Source organism: Spinacia oleracea, chromosome 3 (genome assembly GCF_020520425.1).
Source record: "Spinacia oleracea cultivar Varoflay chromosome 3, BTI_SOV_V1, whole genome shotgun sequence".
NCBI classification, from domain to species: domain Eukaryota; kingdom Viridiplantae; phylum Streptophyta; class Magnoliopsida; order Caryophyllales; family Amaranthaceae; genus Spinacia; species Spinacia oleracea.
In genome coordinates, this window is record NC_079489.1 from 252,437 (window position 1) to 273,645 (window position 21,209).

The following is a 21,209-nucleotide window of genomic DNA, read 5'->3' on the forward strand; positions in this document are numbered from 1 at the left end:
TGGTCATCTATCACCGCATAAAGAACAATGGTATAAAAAAATAACATTGTTATAATTATCTAATTCAAAATAAGAAGAATAGGGAGATAAAACAACTGAGCATCTTTTTTTTATTTCTATTGATGGCCAATTGGGCATCTTTGTTGCAGAAGTTAAGCTGTATTAAAAGATCGAGGACATGATTAAACTTATGGAACCATATAATTAAAGGAAGCCTACATCATGATTAGGCAAAATAACAACTATCAATGCCAAAATCTCACTACATAACTGTTGTTAACAAGCTTTACAACTACAAAAAAGAAAACAACCCATTATAAATTCTAAATGTATTGGAAAACTATTCCTAGCATCATAACCTCGCCGTATGTTTGGTCAAACCAAAATCTATGCCATCATGGTTTTGTTGAAATGAGAGGTGGATTCTCTAGTGAGCTGAACTTAAAGTTTCCGGAGAACATGGCTTCTTTATCTGCAATGTATAACAATAAAACTTAACTGTTGGAAGTTGGAATCCCCTTCTGATACCATTGGATATTTTTTTTTTGAAGGAAGATACCATTGGATATTAAAACTCCTAGACTAGGAGTATAAGGTTAAATGGGGATAAAAAAAAGACATGATAATGCTTCAGATATGGATACATCCTTGATTTTAATTACAATGGAAATTGTAGGCCTAAGTTTCGATGAAACAAAATAGTATCTAAACTGGAGTAAAACAACAATGAAAATTAAATTACAGAATGCATGACCTGGTAACTGGTAAGTGATGAGTTCAGACAACACTGTAGAGAAAGCATTGCTACTTTGAGACAAAAGGAGTATTGGAAGCATAGGAGCTGAGGACATTTCAATCAATTAAAACTTAAGCAGTTGAGCACTAAATAGATTTACAGAGCCAGTTAAGCATTACGGAGATAAGCATGCTATAATTTCAAATTTCCAGCCTAAATCAGTCACTCAGTCAGCCACTCAGCCCTAGTAGGGATGTCAGCACTTTTTAAATTCCTAGCACACAGAAAACATCAACCACTCTAAGATGCGGAGCATAAATGCATAATGGTTCGACTTTTCTACTTCTGTTCTATAAGGAGTACTCAAAGGCTGCCTTATCATGCAGGTTCAACCATTGACATAGATTGTGGACACAGAAAAATTAAGAGGTAATTAGGTAATACAAGTCACCTACCAGTTAGGGAGAGGCAACTAATTTCGTGACGAACATACCGAGCCATTGCCTGCAAAGGTTGGAAACCCAAATAAGAATGAGCTATAAACACTGAGAAATATATCCCATCAAATAGACTTTGATTTGTTCATTCGAAAAAGGGAAAATGCTCACTTCCCTCTTATCAAGTTACCAGTAACAATTTAGTCGTTAACTCTGTTAAGCCTGCCCTTCAAAAGGCTTCTTGATGGTAACACTATTTAGAAGGGACGTCCATTTGGGACAGAGGATATAGAAGAGTGGGAAATATCTTAAAGAAAGAAAAAATAGTGCAAATGACAATCTGAAATTTGGCATTAAAAGTTTAAAACTCTCATCCTGTTAATGGCAGGTATATATACACTTTTTAAACAAAGAGCCATGCATCCAAAATCTCCAACAGGGCGCTCAGAGGGGCTCAAAAGGAGAGAGAGTGTTGCTAAACATGAGGCCCCTATTGGATGAGTTATCAAAAATGACAACAGTTATCATTTTTTGATAACTTTTCTATTGAAAAGGTTCCTAAAAACAGATAAATAATATGACTCATATTGGAGAAATAAAAGCATTTATGGAAGGTTTTTGAGCCTCAATTAGAGGCTCACCAATGGTGATGCTCTACTCTAACATGAGGTCCGCATAACAAATGATGAGCTGCAACTCCAACTAATCAATGCAGGCCACTAACTAGAGAAAAATAATATACTCCGTACTATAAAGTCCATGATGAATAATATACAGAATGCATCATAAATTCAGTCACATAAAAAAGCTGCAGGTATGAATTCCATACGAAAAAGACATAGAAAGGCATGATAGGAAATATAATCAGAACCACTAAAGAAATATTCTCGCACACCAATTTATTTACAGAAAAAGATCTACTTACTCATGTTTAGGCGCATTTAGGCTGCATTTCTAAGAATTCGTCTCACTTTAGTTGCATTTAGAGTCGCATTTGCATAAGTTGTCGTTATCGTACTCTGTTACGCCCCGTTTGTGTTTTCTTTAATATTTCAGGTGATTTTATGATCATTTGGATGCTTTCGGAGTTTCCAAAGTTGATTTGGATGATGAACGGATGGGATGTTGACTTGACGATCATTACATGTCTCTAGGAATAATTTTGAGTCAACAACAAAGCTAAACGTTATTTTTCTAAGCATCAAAACGGACAAGAGTTCACTCTTTTGATGAATCTCAAGTTCTACATATCGGAATGAGACGATTTTGATTGGAATAGAAAGTAGACTTAAAGAGCTTTCCAACGATAGGTCACACGTCCCTAGGGGCATTGTAGAACGAGATTATGACATAAACAAATGTGACGCGATTGTGAGATGCGCTGTGCGCCCACAGCCCCTAGCCGCGAGGTACCTGATCGCGTTGCGCCCACATCACTCCTTCGCTAGAATTGACAAGCGCCTGACCTGCCCACAGCACATTGCTGCGCCCACAGCGCACACCTTTCCCTCGCTGCCCACAATAAGGCCACAACGCACTCACGCCTACATTACTTAGGACTTGGTGCGTGGCCTCGTGCTACAGACGTTATCGTCGTCTCGCTTAGTCATCGTTCATCGGCCAATCATTGACGACTTCTACTTTATTTTCTTATTTTCTTATATTTACTTTTTATTTCAGAAAATAGAAAACTATAAATACTTGAAGGGAATTATTTTCCCTCATGCTTTTATTTTCCTATAATTCTTTTTACGTTCTTTTTCTCTCCTTTCATGAACCCTAATTTTTTCTTCATACTCCATTGATGTAAATCTTTGAGGTATTATTTTTTTATCTCTTTATTTTGTTTATTGCTTTTAATTATGTTTTCATTGTTATATTTGATTTTCATAATTTATTTCATGATTGAGTAGTTTCCTTTCTAGGGTTTGGGAATCCATGTTTATATGATGAATCTTTATTATAGTTGATGGTTTGATTATTCATTGATATTTCTGGTTGATTAGGTTTTATATTGTTAATCTTTGCAATCTGATCAATTGTTTGATTAAATTATGCTAATGAGATTTAGAATCGAAAGATCGAATTTTAGAGGCTTACCTACAACTAGCAATTCTGATTATGTTAGCGACCGTACTGCATATGTTGAATTGAGAGCGTTAAGACCCGGCCGTAGGATTAACTCGTGCTCTAGATACTCTGAATACTTAAATTGGTGATGATGTTTTGATTGATTTTGAACTATAAACATGGTGAACCATTGCCCTAGATCTTTTAATTTGTTTTCCTTTTTATTTTAGTTTAAACCTTTAATCCTAAATTTCGTGACATTGTTAGTTTCGCCGTACCTTGAAAGCTAGATTTAAATAGCCATCTCTCTGTGGATTCGACCCTACTTACCCTACTACATTGTTAGGAGGATTCGTTAGGATTTTATTTTTGACAGGTGTACGACAACCTATCAAATTTTGGCGCCGTTGCCGGGGAGACGGTTTTATTTTTCTTTTTAACTTTTTTTTCTTTTGGTGAGACTACATTGTATATATTTTTTCGTTTGTGTATAAAATTTCCCTTTTTTTTAATATAAAATGGCTTCTATTTGTTTTCCTCAATTTGAGAATGAAGTGTTTTGGAGATATTATTATAGGCTTGGAGATTTTCTTGGTCCAAATCATATTTTTGAACAATGGGAACTATGTATGGTGATTTATGAGGGATTGAATGAAGATACAAGATTGGTGTTGGATTCCATGAGTAGTTATATATTTGTGAAGAAGACTCCAGAAGAGTGTTGGGATTTGATTGAGCAATTAGCTAGGGATACATATGAGTGGGAGATGACAATGTTTGTTGAACCTACTCTGCAAAATTTCTCTTTTCCTATTCCTCAAACTCACACCCCTCCCCCGTATTATTGTTCTTATTGTCATTGTCATGACCATGATACTTCTCTTTGTCCCTATAACGAGTCATATGTTAGTACTGTGAACCCTTTCCTTCGATTTGATATGCAAAATTTCCAACTCGAACCATCTTATTGTGACATGAAAATCCTTTATAATGATGATGATGATGATGATGGTGGATTTGTTGAGAATGTTAGTTCATTAGAGGAAGGTTATCATTTGACTTTTGGTACTGATGAGGAAAAGTTGGACATAACGGAGACTTTGGAGGATGAAGAATCGCTAAAGGTTGTAGAATCGTTGGTTGAGAAACCATTGGTTGCGAAACTTTTGGTTGAAGATTTTAGTTAAACGTTTATTCACGAGGGTGGAATTATAGGTAAAAGCATTAATGTTGAGCCTATATCTCCTCCCACCTATGTCCCGTTCTCGCGGAGGCTTGATCTTGTTCCTTCATCCCCCATGTTAAGTCTTTCGAACTTTATCAATAGGTCTCCATTCCAAGATACATTTGACCTTACCGACCTTGATGCTCATTCTAAATCGTTTACATTGCCCGAGGAGCAATTAGAGGGAAGTTGTAAATATTCTTCTTTTTCTTTTGATTTTTCTTCTCTTTCTTCTAACTGTTTTTCTTTTTCTTTTGATTTTTCTGCTTGTTTATCTAATACCCTATTTGAGAGGATGAATGTGGTTTTAATTAAGCCATATGTAGTGCTCAATGACATGTTTGCAGGGGCATTTGATAAATTACTAAAAGCGTTGTATTCTTCTGATTAACAATTTGAGTAGAGTCGAGCGGGACCTTAAAAACCAGCGCTTACCGGGAGGCAACCTGGTTTACTGTTTTAATTCCTTTTTTTTATTACTAACCACCTAATGTGTGCTTAAGTGACGAAATATCTCTTTAGGTACAAGCATTGTCAGGTTTCTTGGCTAGTTTCATTACCACATCATAGCAGTGACGTCAAAGCCTTTAGTGCTAAGCTCCTTGGTTGTGAGTTGTCCTTTTCCCTTATTCTCAATCTTTTATTTTTATGCACCCTCTTTGTTCACATTGGGGACAATATGTTGTTTAGCTTGGGGGAGGATATTTGTCACCATCGATTTGCGCATGTTAGTTGCATTTTTAGTCTAGTTTTTTGTTTTGTTTTGTAGGTGTTGTGCGCTTTGTACCACTCACTAGGGGTGGGAGTTTACGTACAACGAAAAAAAATGTACTTCTTTCCTAGCAATATTAATAAAATTAGTTGCATTTTTACTTGCATTCATATGTCTTTATACCCTGCATAGTGAATTTGACTTTCAAACCATGTTCGGACTTTATTTGACTCTCTTGAGCTTCTTTTGAACTTAGATATGATTCTGAAATTCAGTCGGTTGTGCTATACATTGATAACTGCTTGGCATTGTGTGAACCAATTGAATGGTATGCGGTAAGATGTTGGTCTTGTATCAAGAATATCTAGCCAATTATCTTGTAGGTCACCTTACTATGTGTTTGTGTGATTGATGTGACTCGTTATCGTATGATTTTTGGCTTGATTCATTAGTATTTTAGTTGCAACTCACGCATGCCGCGTATGACAGAGGCCATTCTTTTAGGAAGCCTTCAGACGAATTTAGAAACATCAGTTCCTGCCTTTCATACCCATGTTGTAGCCTTGTCCGTTTATCGTTTTAACTCCAAAAATTGAGCCCTATTAACCCCATTGGTTACTTGTCCCGAGTCTAGCTTGGGGGAGCTTTGGTGTTCGTAATGGTTTCATTGATGTTGATTGATTGGCACACTAAGCCAATAGTTCGTGGTTCGAGGCTATATTTGGATTTGTGGTTCAGTAATGGTGTATATTATTGTTGGCACACAAGCTTGTAATAGTTAGCATTAGTATTTATTGTACTTTCGTTTTCATCAATTTATTATTTCATCTCAAAAGAAAGAAAAATAAAAAAATCAAAAAAATCAAAGAAAAATCAAAAAAAAAAATATACGTTTTTCGTTTTTGTATATAGTTTGAAGGCAAGGAAAGGGGATTGAAAAAAGATCAATGTCATTATATTATGTTAAGTTCTTCCCCTTGGTTATAACTTGGTTGATTGTTCGGATTTCATGGTTCGATGGAGTTGGATTTTCGGCATTATCACGCCGACGCATATAGTTCACCTTTGCTCCCCAAGTTGGACCTTACTCTCACTTTTTCTCAAATTATATCCTACCCCTCCTTTTTACCTAGCCCCATTACAAGCTTATTATAAAGACCTCTTGATCGGCATGTTTGTTTCGTGATTGAGCGAAAATTGTTTCTTGCTATTGTCATCTTACCCCATGTTGCATCATATATTTATATTCTACAAGGTATGCGGCGACGACTAGCTTGATTGAGAACAGTTTGTGGCTAAGCTTGGTTGTTTCAATTGTGGATCATGATGTTTCGTGGTTCTATTTGTATCCGAGCTAAATTTCTGTCTCAATAACTTTGTTTAATTGTTTGCCCGAGAGTTGAGTTCAGATTCATTGAAAGTCATGTGCGTCTCATTTTTCTGTCTTCGGTTTAGTGTTGCTTGGGGACAAGCAACAGTCTAGCTTGGGGGAATTTGATGAATCATATTTATATAGAGTATTTTATGCGCATTTAGGTTGCATTTCTAAGAATTCGTCTCACTTTAGTTGCATTTAGAGTCGCATTTGCATAAGTTGTCGTTATCGTACTCTGTTACGCGCCGTTTGTGTTTTCTTTAATATTTCAGGTGATTTTATGATCATTTGGATGCTTTCGGAGTTTCCAAAGTTGATTTGGATGATGAACGGATGAGATGTTGACTTGACGATCATTACATGTCTCTAGGAATAATTTTGAGTCAACAACAAAGCTAAACGTTATTTTTCTAAGCATCAAAACGGACAAGAGTTCACTCTTTTGATGATATCTCAAGTTCTACATATCGGAATGAGACGATTTTGATTGGAATAGAAAGTAGACTTAAAGAGCTTTCCAACGATAGGTCACACGTCCCTAGGGGCATTGTAGAACGAGATTATGACATAAACAAATATGACGCGATTGTGAGATGCGCTCACAGCCCACAACGCTGCGCCCTCATCTCACAACGCTGCGCCCACAGCCCCTAGCCGCGAGGTACCTGATCGCGCTGCGCCCACATCACTCCCTCGCTAGCATTGCCAAGCGCCTGACCTGCCCACAGCACATTGCTGCGCTCACAGCGCACACCTTTCCCTCGTTGCGCCCACAACAAGGCCACAACGCACTCACGCCTACATTACTTAGGACTTGGTGCGTGGCCTCGTGCTACAGACGTTATCGTCGTCTCGCTTAGTCATCGTTCATCGGCCGATCATTGACGACTTCTACTTCATTTTCTTATTTTCTTATATTTACTTTTTATTTCAGATAATAGAAAACTATAAATACTTGAAGGGAATTATTTTTCCCTCATGCTTTTATTTTCCTATAATTCTTTTTACGTTCTTTTTCTCTCCTTTCATGAACCCTAATTTTTTCTTCATACTCCATTGATGTAAATCTTTGAGGTATTATTTTTTTATCTCTTTATTTTGTTTATTGCTTTTAATTATGTTTTCATTGTTAGATTTAATTTTCATAATTTATTTCATGATTGAGTAGTTTCCTTTCTAGGGTTTGGGAATCCATGTTTATATGATGAATCTTTATTATTGTTGATGGTTTGATTATTCATTGATATTTCTGGTTGATTAGGTTTTATATTGTTAATCTTTGCAATCTGATCAATTGTTTGATTAAATTATGCTAATGAGATTTAGAATCGAAAGATCGAATTTTAGAGGCTTACCTACAACTAGCAATTCTGATTATGTTAGCGACCGTACTGCATATGTTGAATTGAGAGCGTTAAGACCCGGCCGTAGGATTAACTCGTGCTCTAGATACTCTGAATACTTAAATTGGTGATGATGTTTTGATTGATTTTGAACTATAAACATGGTGAACCATTGCCCTAGATCTTTTAATTTGTTTTCCTTTTTATTTTAGTTTAAACCTTTAATCCTAAATTTCGTGACATTGTTAGTTTCGCCGTACCTTGAAAGCTAGATTTAAATAGCCATCTCTCTGTGGATTCGACCCTACTTACCCTACTACATTGTTAGGAGGATTCGTTAGGATTTTATTTTTGACAGGTGTACGACAACCTATCAGGTGGGCACTAGATTTTATGTAGTGGGAAAAAGTTAGAGAGAGAAAGGCAAAAATACAAACTTGCCCATGTGACTAAAACATTAAATAATAAACAAGAGTTACCATGTAAGGATATATTGTGTGCTTGTAGTGTGAAAGCAAGTATTTTATTTCCTAGGATGGATATGGTGCAACATTTGTGGAACTTCCTTAAATGGTAAACAGTGCAATAATATTAGAACGGAGGAAGTATAATAAATTTAGACGATGAGTTTCGTCTGACTATGTAGTCTAAATTCTAAATCATGTAGTGACAAAAAAATTAGACAAAATCCAAAAATGAAAATGCACCTGAACAGGACGTCTAGCAGCATCACTCGGTTCTGATTCACCATCCTCGGAAAACACATTCCTGCAGCACAAAGAAGTCGATTTTACATAGAGAATCGGGAATCTTTGTATCAGTTACAAAGAGTCAAAGACTGCTCAGTAAAAAAAAAAAAGAGCACAGTTGGTCTGTTTTCCTAAAGTAGTTGAGTCTGACACTAGCATTTGACACCTATATTGAGTCTGAGTAACATAGACAGCAACAATAAAGTTGAACCAACTTCTCAATTATGACAAGGTTTCCATTGATAGAAATAGAAGGAATGTGAAAATACATGGTACTAATGCTTCTACCAGACAGAAACAAATAAGAGAGCTGGGTTCAGAGATCTGGAAAAGAAAAGGTGACTATGAAGCAAAACCCAAGGATTTAGTGAACAGAATCAAAGCTTTCAGTCCATGCTTAGAAAGCCACTTTCTGAAAGTTGCCATATATCTTCTCATATACATTCTCTGACTTTACAACTGTTCAATAGTTGTCCCTCATATGTTTTTACTTCTGTATGCTGCATCAAATCCATTTTAAAATAGTGTATTAAAGGCTCAAGGCACACTAAGGCGATTGCCTCATTGAAGTGAGGCGCACTTAATAAAGTAATTTTGTGAATAAAAAGCAGTGCGTCTTAGGTGCACTTCATCAAAATCACGTCTAGACCACACACACACAAAATGCATGACTCAAATTGCCTCTTGCTAAGGCGTATTTTTCAAACACTGTTACACTGACCGAGAAGAGACGGACAAAATTGCATGAAACTAGTAGAATGATCTTGAGAGTAGACATGTAAGACAATGAGCGCAAATAATGGTCAAAGAAATATTATAAAGCTCGTCACAACTTGTCTACATTACGTAATTCCAAACTTCAAATACCCTGTATACTTTCTAGCCTTGCGCATTTTTCATCCTCGCATAATGTTTATTTAGTTTGACCCACATCCCTTCATCAGTATTACCTCCTCATACTGATTTGATTTTTATCCACCATAAAAAGGCACACCAAAAGTCAAGCATAAGCACCTTGGTAGACACAAAACTAACTGATCCTTGTATTCAGAATCTTAAGGATATGGGCAGTGTCACAACTCACGAAACATGTGATTTCAAATACTGAGCAGTTCCCAATCATTTTTAGATACTATTATATTGGAAGGCTAAAGTGATGAATGAAATTCAAGTCATGTTAAAACTTTCAGCATAAGGACCCAATTATAGAAACTGCAATTGCAGGACCATCATTGTAAGTGTGCTCCCAACTTAGGCCAATACCTCCATATGACATTCGAAAGATCATCTTTACCAGCTTCTGGAAGCAAGGCAGCATCATATGCAACAAGGTTTCCATAGAATATCTTCTCCAAATCTTTCATCCACTTTGTCAATAGCAAGTTAACCTGACAGTGCCGTTTATAATAACAAGGAAGAAATGAGCATCACTTAAATATCAAATGATACCTACACCTGAAATAAGAACCCAAGAGTTCCAACTACCAAATCTCAAAGATAAACAAGAAAATTAGATTAATAACTAAAAAAAGGAACAGCAATTCATATAATACATAAACATGACATGTTGGCAATATATAAAAAAAAATCAGAACTTTAAACATACCCATGTCAACCATAAAGAAATACCATACACCCCATATAAATATATAATTTAATGACATAATTGCTACAAATGACTTGAAATGCATAGGGCCTTTGAATTTAAAAACATGAAATTTACTTGCATGCGCATCTTAAATTGACTTATGAGATGTAAGATGACACTAACCCCAGCCTTGGATACTCTCAGTTCCAAATCATGATTGTAAATCTCGTACACGTACTGACCAAATTCAACACCTTCTTTCCCTTCTTCCTTCAACCGTCGCAAGCACATCCACATATGTAGCACGAGGAGGGAGAACGTAGTTTTAAAAGTCTTCTCTATGTTAAAGACTGTAAGAGAGATTCGACTTTAGATACATATAAACATTTGATCAATTGGATTTATGACTACATAATAGGGAAAAATCTAATAAAGTCAAGATATGTCTTCGCTTGGAAAAGAAGGTGCACATCGTCACTGCCTTAGAACCATCTATTTCGGCTCTTAAATGTACATAATACCTGGATTTCTTACAAAATCAATGTTGTTTAATCAGGGTCATTCTGGACCTTTAAGTGACTTAGCAGTGGATTTTATGGTCCCAAACTGCCTTATATGACAGTAGGATAAATTCCCTAAAATTAGGAGTTCTCGAGACCGAGTCAAAAACGAGTCAAACTGCCTTCATATTTGGATAATTTGTACTTCTTCGAAATCCGAAAGATTAGTGGTCCAGATGCTTCCCATTTACCCCGTGGGACCCTAAGAGACATATGGGGTGGTTAGAACAATCTACTTCAACTCTGAAATGAAATTTTAGCCTATCTTTTTACAAGACCCCATGTTGAATCAAGGTCATTCCAATCCTTGAAGTGATCAACTAGTAGGTTTTTATGGTTCAAAAATCCCTTACAAGGGTTGGATACAATACAAGGGTTGGATACAATACAACGGTCGAATACAATCCCCTAAAGTTCGGGAGTTTCCGAGATTGGGTCCTGGAATCCAAATTTGGTGAAAAAGGTGTATTACAGCTTAATTTTTTAATAATTTGGACTTTTTCGAACCCTGAAAAGTTAGTGGTTCGAATGCATTACATATACCCCATGTTACCCATTGAGGCATATCGGGTAGTTATAACCACCTATTTCGGCTCTTCAATATAGATTATACGTCGATTTTCTCACAAAATCCATATTGTTCAACGAAGGTCATCCTGAGCCTTTAGATGACCAACTAGTGGCTTCTTATGGTTCATAAATTTTGGGAGTTTCTGTTGCATATCCAAATTTGGTAAAAGAAATAGTGTATTAGCCTTCATTCTTTAATAATTTAGACATTTTCGGACCCATTCTTCCCATATACCTCTTGGGAACCAGGAAGGCATATTGAGTGGTTAGATGTTGGATGTAGTGCTTCTATTATGCCTAATAACTTTCCTTGTGTAGTTGCAATATTATAGAGGTCGGTAAAATTAAACATTGTTAGTAGGATATTATTCTGAGCATGATCTTGATGATAGATCACATTCATCCCACGTTAAATTTTAGATTGCTATTCTTCAGCTATTAGTTTTTGCTTTAGCCTATTTAAGAGGCATTGCTTCATGTTCTTCGGATTGGATTGAATAAAGTGTATGATCTCATTCTTTGCTTCTTCAGATTGGATTGGATTGGATTGAATCAAGTGTGTAAGCAATATGGTGTTCCTCAACCCTATGATTGGGTTCATGTTGCTTCTTTTATTCCTTTCTCAAAATATTTATGATGCAACTTTAAGAGTTTCTGGCTCCTTGTATATTACCTGTAAGGCTGTAACACTTGTTTACAAGAACTTGTTGGAATAAGTGTGATGCTTAAGAAAAGAATGTTATGTGATGATATGGAAGTGAGGTTAATGGTTGTTGCAATGAAGAAAAAGCATGAGAAGTACCGGAAAAATCTGGATAATGTGAATTTATTGTTGTATGTTGTTATCCTTGATCCTAGGCGTAAAATGGAATGTACAAAATGGGCAATTAATCAAATATATGATGTGGATAAAGATGAGTGCTTACGTGTTAAGGTAACACAAACTTTGTATAAGTTTTTTTGATCTTTATGCATCTGAGCTTCCTTAAAATGAGCATATTCCTCCACAAACTTGTAATAATCCGGAAGAAACGGAAGGGGGTGACTCAAATATAGATGTTGCAGGATTAGAGTTTGAAAAGGATGTGGATTTAAGTGTCAGGGTTGAAGAAAAAAGTGAGCTGACTAAGCATCTCGAGGATGATAGAGAAGTTACTCCGGCGGGAAAAAACTTTGATTGGTTAGGTGGTGGAAAAAACATGGGGTGAGGTACCTGTATTATCTCTCATGACTAGAGATGTACTTGTCATTCCCGTGTCAACAGTAGCTTCAGAATCAGTCTGAAGCTTTTAGCCCAGTGGTCGAATGCTCGATCAATTCCGTAGCTTACTTTCAACCAAGATGGTCGAGGCTTTGATTTGTTCACAAGATTGGTTGTGTACCTCACACGGTCCTCTTATAATTGAGGAGAGTCATGAAGAAATGGAAAGAATTGAAGCATGTAACATTTTGTTCTTTTTTTTGTCCTTTATTTTTTTAATTATCCTCCTCGTCTTAGTTTTCTTTTCTTTTCATGTTAAAATGTTGCTTACTTGAAGTTTCTACACTTTATTAGTTGGAGGAGCCGAGGAGTTGTTTGATGTAGGGTTGTTGGTGATGATTAAGTCTATGTTCTTGTTCTGCTAAATTTTCAAAAAGTTTCAGATGCTTAACATGGCGCATAATATGTTCTTGTCTTGCCTTCATGGCGCATAATATATGTAATGTTGGTTCATTTAAGAACTATTCTAATTTGTTATATGTAATGGTGTGGATTATTTATTGTTTATGACCTTATGTAGTTGATAATCTAGTACCTGACTATTCATGAGCGTTGAGCCGTTGAATACTTTATTTATATAGCAACTCATTATACTTTTTTTATGAGCAGAAAATCACAGGAAAAATTGCCTACTCATGGTGCCTAATTGCTTATGGAATGGCCATACGAATGTTATTTTCGATATGTGCATTACTACTCATGGTGCCTAATTGCATATGGAATGGCCATACAAATGTTATTTTCGATATGTGCATTACCTTATGTTATACAAACCATTATGTAAACTCTTGCTTCTTCTGTAAAACGAGTATTACATATTTAAAAGTTGGAATAAAATAAATATTTAAATAAAACTCAGCTTATCGGTTCGGTTCGGATATTGGGGCAAGTACCCGGATATTCGAGTATCCGAAATTCGGGTACCCGATTCTTATTGGTTCGGTTTCGGGTATTGTTTTTGTTGTTATTGGATATCGGGTAACCGAACCGATAAGCTTAATGATAAGCTTAACGGTTCGTGTTACCCGACCCATGCCCAACCCTAGTTTTTATGGTTATAAACTCCCTTATATGATAATATGACTACCGGATAATTTGGACTCTTTTTGACCCCGAAAGGTAGGTGATCCAGATTCTTCCCATATACCTCATGGACCCTGGGAGACATACCGGGTGTTTAGAACCATTTTTCGGTTCTTAAATACTTACTCCGTTCCGAAAATATCGCCTATTTGTTTTTACACTATTCACACTACAACTTTGGCCATTTTTTGTGATTCGTACGTAAGGAAATTTTAGTCATGTTAGATTCGCATCGATATATATTTTCTAAATATTAATTTTTTATAATTTTTACTTGCACACGATTTGAAATATTAAGAGTGAAAGTAATGGTTAGAGGAGTAAAAGTCAACCATGGTGCGATATTTCCGGAACGGAGGAAGTATAAATTTAAGTCAATTTTCCTAGAAAACTCATTTAAGTTACCAACTAGTGGGTTTTTATGGTTTCAAGCTACTTTATACGACAGTGTGATACATTTTCTAAAATTTGGGACTTGGAATCTCCAAATTGGTAAAATACGGAGCATTATATATTGCATTTTTCGATAATTTGAAATTTCCAAACCCAAAGGGATTAGTAGTCCAAATGCTTCCTATATATCTCATGGGACCCAGCATATATGTGGCAAGACCCATCTATTTAGCAACCTAAATGTACATTTTATTCGATTTTCTTACATAATCCATGATAAATCAAGGTCATTCTGAGTCTTTAAGGGACCAAATAGGAGGTTTTATGGTTCTAAAGTTCCTTATAGTACCGTCAAAATACATTCCCAAAAATATTGGGAGTTTCCGAGAGCGGGTCTTAGTGTCTCCAAATTTAGTAAAAACGGTCTCTTTTTCATAAATTGAACTTTTTCCAAACCAAAAGGTTATTGGTGAAAATGTTTTCTATATACCCCATGGGACCCGAGGCACACTAGCTAGTTAGAACCATCTATTGCGTCTGTTGAATGTACAATTTAGTTACAAAATCCAGGTTGTTGAATCAAGGTCATTAAGGCATTTAAGTGACTAACTAATGAGTTTTATTGTTCCAAACTGCCTCATATATCGCCCTATACATTCGCCCAAATATTTGGCGTATGCGAAACAAGGTCTTAGAATCTCCAAATTTAGTCAAAAACGATTGTTTCCCTAACCCCGGGAGGCACAAGGTGTAGTTAGAATCATCTATTTCGACTATTAAATTTACATTTTAGCCGATTTATCACAAAATCCATGATGAATCAAGGTCATTCTGAGCTTTTAAGTGACCAACTAGGAGGTTTTATTGTACCAGACTTCCTTATATGACCACTGAACACATTCTTCCAAATATTTGGAGTTTTCGAGACCGGGTCCCAGAATCTCCAAATTTGTTACTCCATCGGTCCATCCCTCCCACATTACATGTTACTTTCCTTTTCGTTCGTCTCATATTACTTGTTATACTTCTAAATTAGGAATGACCCCAAAAATTATTATATTGTCTCTCTCTTCCCTTGGTCCCCACACGGCAACACCCTTTCTCATTCAATATAAAAAAATACTTCACTAAGTCCTATCACATCTACTTTTTCAATAAAATAACAATTGATAATCAAACCACTTAGCACCTAAACTTTGTGCAAAGGTAAGTGTAACGAGTAATGTTGGATGGAGGGAGTAAAAACAGTGTATTAGCTTCATTTTTTTTAATAATCTGGACTAATTCGGCCCCAAAAGTTTAGCGATCCGAATGTCTCCCATATACCCTATGGGACCCAGGGAGATATATTGGGTGGTTAGAACCATCTACTTCGACTCTTAAATGTATACTTTAATCGATTTTCTTACAAAATCCATGTTGTTGTAGAGAAGTTATCTTGAGCCTTAAGTGATCTACTAGTGGATTTTTATGGTTCCAAAATCTCCTACATGACCGTTGAATACATTCCCCCAAATTTTGGGAGTTTCCGAGACCGGATCTCGAAGTCTCCAAATTTGGTAAAAAACAGTGTATTAGTTTTCATTTTTGGATAATTTGGACTTTTTCGGAACCCATTAAGTTAGTGGTCCAGATGCATTTCATAAACCCCATGGGTCCCCGGGAGGCATATTGGGTGCCTATAACCATCTTAAAATGTAGATTTTAGTTGATTCTCCTACAAAACCCATGTCTATGTCTCACCAGTGTTCCTTCATTGCTCCATTTGCAAGAGTTGCTCATTTGCATCTGCGTACGAGTTCGTGTTTTATTCTGTTTTTGGGTCATCTTTTAATAGCACTTCTTTTCTGGCCTCCCCTCAATTTTTTTGTGCTTCCCTTATGATGTACAAGTCTAAACCCTTAAATTAACTAAATATGTTTGTTTTACTTCATTAGGATTAGTTTAGAACAACAAATTTATTATATTTTTATGAATATTTTCTAAAGAATTTTTAAAAATAAGTGTGCCTTGCTTGCGAAAGATGTGTGTCTTCGCCTTGCGCCTAGGCTCTAGAGAACCTTTGTGCTTCGGTGCACCTCGCGCCTTTCAACACTAAGGGCCCCGAAATCTCCAAATTTGGTGGAAAAAACGGTATATTATAGCCTTCAATCGTCGGCGTATGATATTCTTAATATAGCAACATTGCTCACCTCGTGAAGCATTTTAAGAATCTTTTGATCATAAAATGTTTTTGCAATGCAATCTAGCAAGGCTATAACAAGAAAGAGTTTAATAGGAAATTAGTATAGCTTTTTTTCACAAATAAATTTTATGCCACCTTCATGCACTATAGCACCTAAGAAATACTTTTTTCCTAGAAAGAATAGCTCAAATATTTGTGGTGAAAATGGACGCTTCACATTTGCAAATTTGTACTTGTAATGTTACATCATTGATTAACCAAGAGAATTAAGATAATGAACCTAGGGTTTTCAAGACATTAACCTCTTTATTCTAATGTTAGACAAAACTAAATTAGAAATTTAAAAACAGTAGTTTTAACACACGTATGAAGTTCAGATAAGCTTTTCAGAGTAACACGTTCTGCAAAACAAGCTGGTATTTCCTAATCTATACCTAGTATTTAAAAAGGAACACCATATATTATTAGAAGCCATGTGGCATCTCACTATTATAAGCCATGTGGCATCTCTCCTTTCATCCATCATTTTGTTTTGTTTTTTTTCAACTTTTCTTTATTTTTTCTATGATTTACAACTTCTAATGCCTCATCCACTTCATTTTCCTTATTCAACATCAAGTTATTAATAGTCTAATATACTCATTAGTCTCTTCCACTCCACCCCTTTAACATCCAATATTTACTCAACATATAATTTTTATATTTTTCCAACCTTCAAATTACACCTCTATTTAATTCATATATTACCAAAAATCACAAGTCCTCACTAATTAAAACTTCAAAATACATCTGAACAACCACTATACAACTAGAACGGGCTCAAAAGCTAGTTATATATAAAAAATCATCCTTTCTCCGTTCGTTTTTACTTGCAATGTTATTCACTTTCACGCATGTCAATGCATAACTTTGATCATTAATATCTTTAATTCTCTTTAAACAAAAATTATAAAAAGTTGATGTTTTGAGAATACACATTGAGACTAATCTAACAAGACCTCATATGTCTATGTTTTATGTTACCTATAAATCACTAATAAGAGTCAAAGTAGAATATGTGAATAGTATAAAAAATCCTACCGTTGCGTGTATTAAAAATCGGAGGAAGTATCATTTAATGAAGGTAAGAAACTAGAAACAGAGTGAGCCTTTTAACCTTACCATTGTAAATAGCAGGTTTGTCAGCCTGTGTAATTACACGTCTGTAAACCACATTTGCCCCTCGAATAGACTTGCTTTGTTTACTGTAAAAGAGCATCAATTTGAGGAAGAAACGGCGGATACCCTGGTAGTCTGGCTCCTCGATCCTCAAAGGTGAATCCTTGGCCAGAGCTAATGAACATGGCTTAGACCAAAACAACTTATCCAGCTTAACCTACAGAAATCAAGCAGCCACTATCAGATATGATCAAATAAGAAGAGCCAACTTCTTAGCCTGCCATAAATTTAGGCGAGTGCACTACAGATACTTTGGAACTATTAACCATTTGCAAAAAAAAAAGGTCAAAAACAAAATTGTGACCCTCGCCTCAAACGGGAACTTAACCAATCGAACTTCCGAAGGAAATAGTACCAGCAAACCCGCTAGAAAAGAGACCTTTAAGAATATCATGCTCCTAGAACAAGTCTTTTCTAACAACACAAGAAGGCCATAAAGAAGATTTACAGTAGAGGTGTGGCTCTCCATATCAAAGTTGTAAACAGGTTCTTGCTTCCCTAATACAGTATCCCCTATAGTCTATACTATTCGCTTTTCTAATGTCGGATAAGTTTGGTCATAGAAAAATCAATTATATACTCTGATGCAAGCATAAACCAAATGACATCAGCACAAGGAATGAGAATATCCAAAACATGTGCTAGAGAGGAAGGATTAACAGAAAATGACAAAGGAATACAAGGGGGGGTGGGAATGATGCTGAGTTGGATAACCAACCCCCTTGAATTCAGGAAACTGTTGCTGTTTGATAAAATCAAAATCAGTAGATTATTCCTTTTTCTATTCTGTAATGTTCATTTTGATTGTAAGGCTATATAAGTCAACTTATTCCATCAGAACGGGTATGAAATGATAAAATCCTTCCTTCCTCTCTCAACATCTCTCTTATTATTGCTGAAATCTTGCTACTGTTCTATTGATTATTTCCTTGAGATTTCCCTTCTCACTATCGGATTTTCTCTGGAATAATAACACTGATTCTCATCTTCTTAAGTGAGGGTTGAATCAGGAGGCTGGTCATATCATTCTCAAAATTCAAAGCATGATCCCCAAAAATCATAGACATTGTTGCGGGGGTCTAAGATTAGTATCAATTAACATCCTAAAAAGCAAAAACACAATTAACATCCTAAAAAGTAAAAACACAGAATCAAATCGCAAACAACTCCGAAACAAGGAGTAGAAGTATGTCTTACAGTGGGGTTGCTAGCGTTGTCGGATTTATTATGAATGGAATCAGACGAAGAAGGCATTGTAAAGGCAGCAACTTTGGCATAGTTTTGAGTGTTTTGGGCATTCATAAACCCTATAATCCTGGTTTGCGATCCAGCATTGGAAATTTGAGCAATAGCTCTACTCCATCGTGACAACATTTTACAACCTAACGAAATCCAGAAATCAAAAGTTGAATAGAAACACAAATTGAATAGATTAATCAAATGAAATTGGTAGAATTAGGGATTGCACGTACCGAACAATTTGGCTATAAGTTGCTGTTTGCGGATTGCGGATTGCAGATTGTCGAAGATTAGGGTAACTTCGAATGAAACGATGTAACAAGGATTGGTCCGGGGATAGAGAGAGAGAGAGCGCGCGCTCTTATTAAAGCGTGGAGTGAGAATTGTAATGCGGAGGACGGAGGTGGACTTCTCTCAACCGGGGAATTTCGGACATTTGTTTAGAAATCAGTGAGTGGTCCGGGGTTGTTCCGATTTTGACATTTTCGGGTATACTTTTTTTTTTTTGTAAAGATGTGTTTATACTTTATAGATGGTGTGGTCGTTGCATTGGGAGAAATCCCGAGTTAATCTCAGTGATGGGGAAAATTTCCAATTAAATGGCATTTTCGTAAATATTTTACTAGAAAATTGTAGGTGGTATAATGGTAGGCGTTGACTGTATATTTGTAGTCATTGACTGCATATTATTCGGTGTTGATTGTAAACTGCTTATCGTTGACTGTATATTTTATGATCGCTGAATTACTAAAATGCAATATTGTTTATTGGTAAGTGATTGACTGTATATTTATAGTTATAGATTGTTTATTAGCAGAAGTTTATTGTACATTGCAAGCTATTGACTGTATATTATATAGATATTGATGTATTATGAGAATACAATAATGACCGTACATGTGGCCCATATTTAATAACATGTCATTGTACTCTGACCCACATTTAATTAACCTGATAGATAACATCATGGATGTGTAATCGAGTGAATGTTTTTTGTAGATAGAAATATTTAAGGGGTCAAATAAGTATTCGTATTTTTAAAATTACCATCCTAGAAATAAGACTTTATTCCCATAGCCACCTATAAGTAGGCATGGCGGGAGGGAGTGTGAAAAATTGAGTCTCAGGAGTACCTAGCAAAGTAAAACCACCACTTTTTTTTTTCACCCCCTAACTTCATCTTTTCAAGTTTCCTCTCATACTTTGAACCAAGGTTTTAACGTTTTTTCAAAGTTATTTTCTAAGAAAAGGAAATCAAACTTGTCCCAAGCTAAGTAATCATTAATCAAGCAAATGGTGGACTATAGACTTTGTATTACCACCCAAACGCGATTATACATTTTAATTTCTAAATCAATCTATTTATGTCATGATGTATTTAGGTTGACATATTTGATGCATATACAAAAAATCCTTTAAAAAAAGTACATTCACAGTTCAATGAGTGAAAAAAAGTTATTTTTCATATGGTATATTTGACGATCAACCATTTGGGGAAATCTCATGTCCAATCATCTTGTATATATGTATCTCATGTCAATTTGATACTTCCTCCATTCCACAATAGATGCATCATTTCTCATTGCACGTATGCCGACGCACTTATTTGAACATTAATATATCTAAATGCGTATAAGTAAAAAAATTTTAAAAAAATGATATTTGGAATCCTTGCATTAATACGAATTTAAAAAGATCTCACTTGACTATGTTTTTTCTTACACAACAGTGAAATAAAGGTTTCAAAGATGATTGATGACTAGTGCGCAAATGATAAATGATGCATCTATTGTTGAACGGAGGAAATACAAGTCAACAAGTCATTTGAGTATAATTATTTGACTCTATATCATTTAAAACTAAAGGAAATAATATTAATGAACGGTAATATATGTTAACAACTTTTTTAATAACTTTGTTACATCATATATTTATACCGGAAATCATAACAAACAAATGACATGTAATATTAGATTTACAATACAACTCTACTTTTATGAACATGCTACTACCCTAAATATATTAGTTTATAACTCAATAACTAGCTTTTAAGCCGGTTGAAGAACGAACAATTATAAAGTGGTAATTTAGTCGTCTTTAAAAGTGCTAATTTTATTGAGGGTTTTGATTTTAGTGGGAATATATGATTAGAAAGGTGAAAGTTGAAAAAAATATTAAATGATGAATTAATATTGAGTGTTAAGGAGGAAGATAAAATGGAATTGTGGAAGAAAGGTTAGAAGTTTTAAAATAGTTCATATAACAAACAACAAAAGAAAAAAATAATAAAATAAATAAATAAATGTATGTATGAAAGATGGGGTGACACGTGTTATTCAATTATCTATGGTTATTCTTTCTAAATAATACTAGGTATCGACTAAGTATAGATTGTAAATTATAATAGCACAAATTACCCGATTAATCATAAAAATCAAATAATAATACACCTATATAGAAAACGG

General features: G+C 35.3%; 1 protein-coding gene across 1 annotated transcript; it reads right to left on the reverse strand.

Moving 5' to 3' along the window:
• Positions 1-87: 87 nt before the first annotated feature.
• On the reverse strand, positions 88-19,236 carry LOC110782318 (uncharacterized). The gene is made up of 8 exons (XM_021986445.2): positions 18,978-19,236; positions 18,703-18,887; positions 17,449-17,662; positions 10,419-10,585; positions 9,911-10,035; positions 8,606-8,666; positions 1,192-1,240; positions 88-472 (listed from the first exon to the last, which is right to left on the reverse strand). Exons 2-8 carry the CDS (start codon positions 18,877-18,879, stop codon positions 396-398), a joined length of 870 nt encoding a protein of 289 aa, XP_021842137.1. The 5' UTR covers positions 18,880-18,887; positions 18,978-19,236; the 3' UTR covers positions 88-395.
• Positions 19,237-21,209: the final 1,973 nt, after the last annotated feature.